The 4,000-nt window shown below is 49.0% G+C and overlaps 1 protein-coding gene across 1 annotated transcript in view; it reads right to left on the bottom strand.

The window, feature by feature from the left end:
- SLC11A1 (solute carrier family 11 member 1) overlaps window positions 1-2,966 on the bottom strand; it is a 12,754-nt gene extending 9,788 nt beyond the window's left edge. The window contains exon 1 of the mRNA XM_013004352.2: window positions 2,962-2,966. Within this exon, the coding sequence (XP_012859806.2) occupies window positions 2,962-2,966 (5 nt within the window). The remainder of the gene's footprint in view (window positions 1-2,961) is intronic.
- Window positions 2,967-4,000: the final 1,034 nt, after the last annotated feature.

Genomic DNA, 4,000 nt, shown 5'->3' with positions numbered 1-4,000 from the left:
CTGGGGGTCAGGACACTGGGGGTCAGGACACTGGGGGTCAGGGCACTGGGGATCAGGACACTGGGGGTCAGGACACTGGGGGTCAGGGCACTGGGGGTCAGGGCACTGGGGGTCAGGACACTGGAGGTCAGGACACTGAAGGTCAGGACACTGAAGGTCAGGGCACTAGGGGTCAGGGCACTGGGGGTCAGGACACTGGAGGTCAGGACACTGGGATTCTGGTCCTGTTTGTGCCCCTGATTCACTTGACGTGGCGATCAGGCCGTGGCCCTTGTGTGATCATCAGTTTCCTGTGTTAAATGAAGGGCCCAAACGAGCCAGGAGACCAAAAAGAGCAAACCCACGGCTGTGAAGTCAATGCCAACTCAGAGAGACCCTAGAACAGAGCAAAGTTGCCCCAGAGGCTTTCCAAGGCTGTAGATTCTAAGGGAATTAAGTGGCTACATTTTTGTCCTGTACAGTGGCTGGTGGATTGAAACAGTCAGCCTTTCAGGGAGCGGCAAAGCACCTAACTGCTGCGCCACCAGAGACTAGCCGAGCAGTAAGATTTCAGGAGCCTAAGGAAGACAGATGCGTATGGTGCTGGCGAAGGATATTGAAAGTGTCATTGATTTGCAAAAAAGCAAACAGCTCTGTCCAGTACAACTGGACTGCGCCTTAGAAGCGAGGACAATGAGATGTTTCTTCTCCCGCCCTTGGGACATGTTATCAGGAGAGACACAGCCAGGGAAAAGACATCGTGCTCGGTAAAGTAGGAGGTCATCAGGAAAGAGGAAGACCCTCGGGACAGGGGTGGACCCCATGGCTACAGCAGTGGGCTCAGGCATAACAATGGCGAAGATGCTGCAGGACCGGGCAGTGTCATGTGCTGCTGTACACAGGGGCCAGTGGAGCCCACTCTGTGACACCGAATAGCATCAAAGAGTCTGGAAGAAGCCCTAGCAACATATTGTGTTAGACACTGTGCTGCTAATCTCAAGGTCAGCAGTTTGAAACCACCAGCTCCTCTGAGGGAGAAAGATGAGACTTTCTTCTCCCGTAAAGATTTTCGTTATGAACCAATTCAATGGCCGTGAGTTTGACTTTTGGTGTTTGGAGGGCTAGCCAGGGGTTTGGTGTGGAAGGAGGCTGGACGGGTGAGAGAAATGAGGCGACAGATTGAGAATAAAGAAACAACTGAGTGCTGAGTGGTGTGTTCCTCCCGGTTGGCTCAAGAAACAAATTCATAGACACTCAGATGTGTATAAGAAAGAGCTTTATATACAAGAACAATTGAATATTGAAAAAACATCCCAGCCCAGTCCAGATCAAGTCCACAAATCCAATATCAGCCCATATGTCTGATACCAGTCTATAAATCCCTCTTCAGACTCACACAGCACACGGGACAGTGGTTGGAAAGTCTGTGGATCCAGTGGTTGTGGAAGCATCTCAGTGCTGATGTGGGTCTCCACGTGGCTCCTCCAGCTCCAGGGCTCTGGCTCCATCAGCATAGCTCCATGTGGTTTGTCAACAGGAATGTGAAGCAGAGAGAGTATGTGTCCCAGCTCCAGGGAGGAAGACAGGAGTTCCCAGAATCCTCAGGAGCAGGCCATGCCCACACCCTGGCCACATTGGCTATATCTGATTGACAGGCTAGACTCTACCTCTTTGCTCAAGTTGACAGTGGATTATGTAACTGCCACAAGTGGCAAAGGATTCTGGGACTCATTGTTGGGGGTTGGGGGTCGTGTCATGGTGTGTGGTGAAGAATGCCGCAGATCTGCTATCTGACGATGACAGGCCTAAAGTCCCACTCAGTTGTGGTCATGTGGGAACATGGGTCCACTGCCACCCTCTCTTCTGTATTGTCAAGGTCAAGGATGCTGGGAATTTAGGATTTGATGTGGCACATGATTTTTTAATATTAGGCTGAAAATATGTGAAAATACTGTGCAGGTCAAGCAAAACACATCTGTGGCTGGAATCCATTAGATTACAGTTTGCAGCCCTGGATTCCATTGTGGCTCAAACTCTTCCTACTTTCCGTTTCTTCTTGTTAGTTCCTGCACTTTGACCTTCCCTCCCTCAGGGCCTCCTCTCTCCCAGGTGCTCTCACGGTCCCTACTACCTTGTGACCTTCCTTTCCTGGCAAAAATATTGAATACTCAAATTGTCAGGAGGTTTCCCACTCCAATTTCCGAGGCTTCAGGACCCAGAGCAAAGAGGGGCAGTTTCTCAGACCCAGGCTTGGTTGATGAGGAATCAAATACGTCAGGCAACGTCTGGGAGCCCAGGAGAGAGAGGGAGCACTTTCTTGGGGACCCTCTGGTTGGGGAGGTCAGTGAGCCTGGAGAATTTGGGGCAAAGGGAGGAGGCTGAATAATGAATGGCTTCGGGGAGGAAACAGCAGTAGCTGTCACGCTCCAACCCTATTGCTTAAGGCACCATCACCATCCCTGACCTCCGGGTTGGTACACATTTCCCAATCACTCGCTTGAACTTGAGGAAGAAAGATGAGGCTTCCTATTGCTGTAAACTGAGTTAGAGTCTCGGAAACACACATGGGCACTTCTACCCAGTACGATAGGGTCTGTGTCAGAATCAACTTGATGGCAGTGTGTTTGGGGTGGGGTTGTCATCTTGGGCTCGTGGTGGGGATAGCTTCCCCTTTGCACCTTTGCCGAGGTCTTTCCCACAGTTAAGAACTCAGTAGATACACGGATTCATTGTTGATCAGCAGACTGTAAAGTCCCTGAAAGTATAGTAGATGTTTAAGGGAGACCCTGAGCCGGGTCTCAGAGAGAAGGAAGCTACCCAATTAAAAAGCTTCAGAAATATGTGTGTAGGCATCCCCAGGGATCTGTTGGACCTCTTGCTGAGTACCAACTTCAATGAGGCTCGGCCAGAAAGGAAAGACCAGGGGACTGTAAGCGAAACCATTCTCAGAGCTCACACAGCGGTGGGAGCTGTGGTAGTTACTTCATCTGGGTCAATCTTGGACTTGAGAGGATTAAGAGTGAAGGGGTGGCATCTAGTCTGTTAATAGCCAATGAGGCCTCTGTGTGGGCATGGACTTCTCCTGAGGACTCTGGGAACTCCTCTTTTCCTCCTTGGAGTGGGGAGACTCTCTCTCTCTTGGCTCACTCCCTGCAAGACATTTTTGAGGAGAAGCCACATGAAGCAACCCTGAGACAGTCAGAGTTTCAGAGCTGAAGGAACGACGTGGAGACCCCTGCCAGTGCCGAGATGCTTACAACACCACTGGATCCACAAGACTTCGCGCCCACTGGCCTGTGATCTTCCTGCATTTGGTGTCATTGATTTGTTTTGTAAGTCTGAAGAGGACTTTATGGATTGTATGGGACATATGGGCTGTTATCGGATTATGGACTTGATCTGGACTGGGCTGGGATGTTTTCTTAAGATTCAATTGCTCTTGTATATAAACCTCTTTCTTATACACATATACGTGTTTAAGAATTTGTTTCTCAAGTCTACCAAGACTAACACAGGAGCCTTGTTGAATACCGGGCACACTCAACGAAGACTCACATAAGTCATAGGACTCAACTCTCCCTAGAGTAAAGGTAATTCTAGACCAACTGGAACAAACCTTAAACTCTAAATTATCAAGCTGCCCTACTAAGTAACATGACTGCTTGCCCTCACAAAGTCCAACACTCTTTACAGGAGACAAAGAAAATTGAGTCACAATTCCCTGTTAAAAAACCTAGCACTCCATGTGTAAAAGTCAACATCCAGCAACCAATAAAGAAATGAGAAAGCTCCCTGTGAGGCTCCCAGAGCGCTGTGGTGGAGAAGCTTTTATTTTATTTATTTATTTTTAAACATTTTATTAGGGGCTCATACAACTGTTATTGCAATCCATACACACATCAATTGTGTAAAGCGCATTTGTACTTCATTCTCAAAACATTTTCTCTCCACTTAAACCCCCAGCATTAGGTCCTCATTTTTCCCCTCCCTCCCCGCTCCCCCCTCCCTCATGAGCCCTTGA

The sequence above is a fragment of the Echinops telfairi genome, unplaced genomic scaffold (assembly GCF_000313985.2).
Source record: "Echinops telfairi isolate 266 unplaced genomic scaffold, ASM31398v2 ScPeMD7_3;HRSCAF=10, whole genome shotgun sequence".
Classification (NCBI taxonomy): Eukaryota; Metazoa; Chordata; class Mammalia; order Afrosoricida; family Tenrecidae; genus Echinops; species Echinops telfairi.
Note: the sequence above shows the minus strand (reverse complement) of the source record. Positions and strands in the feature narration are given on the sequence as shown.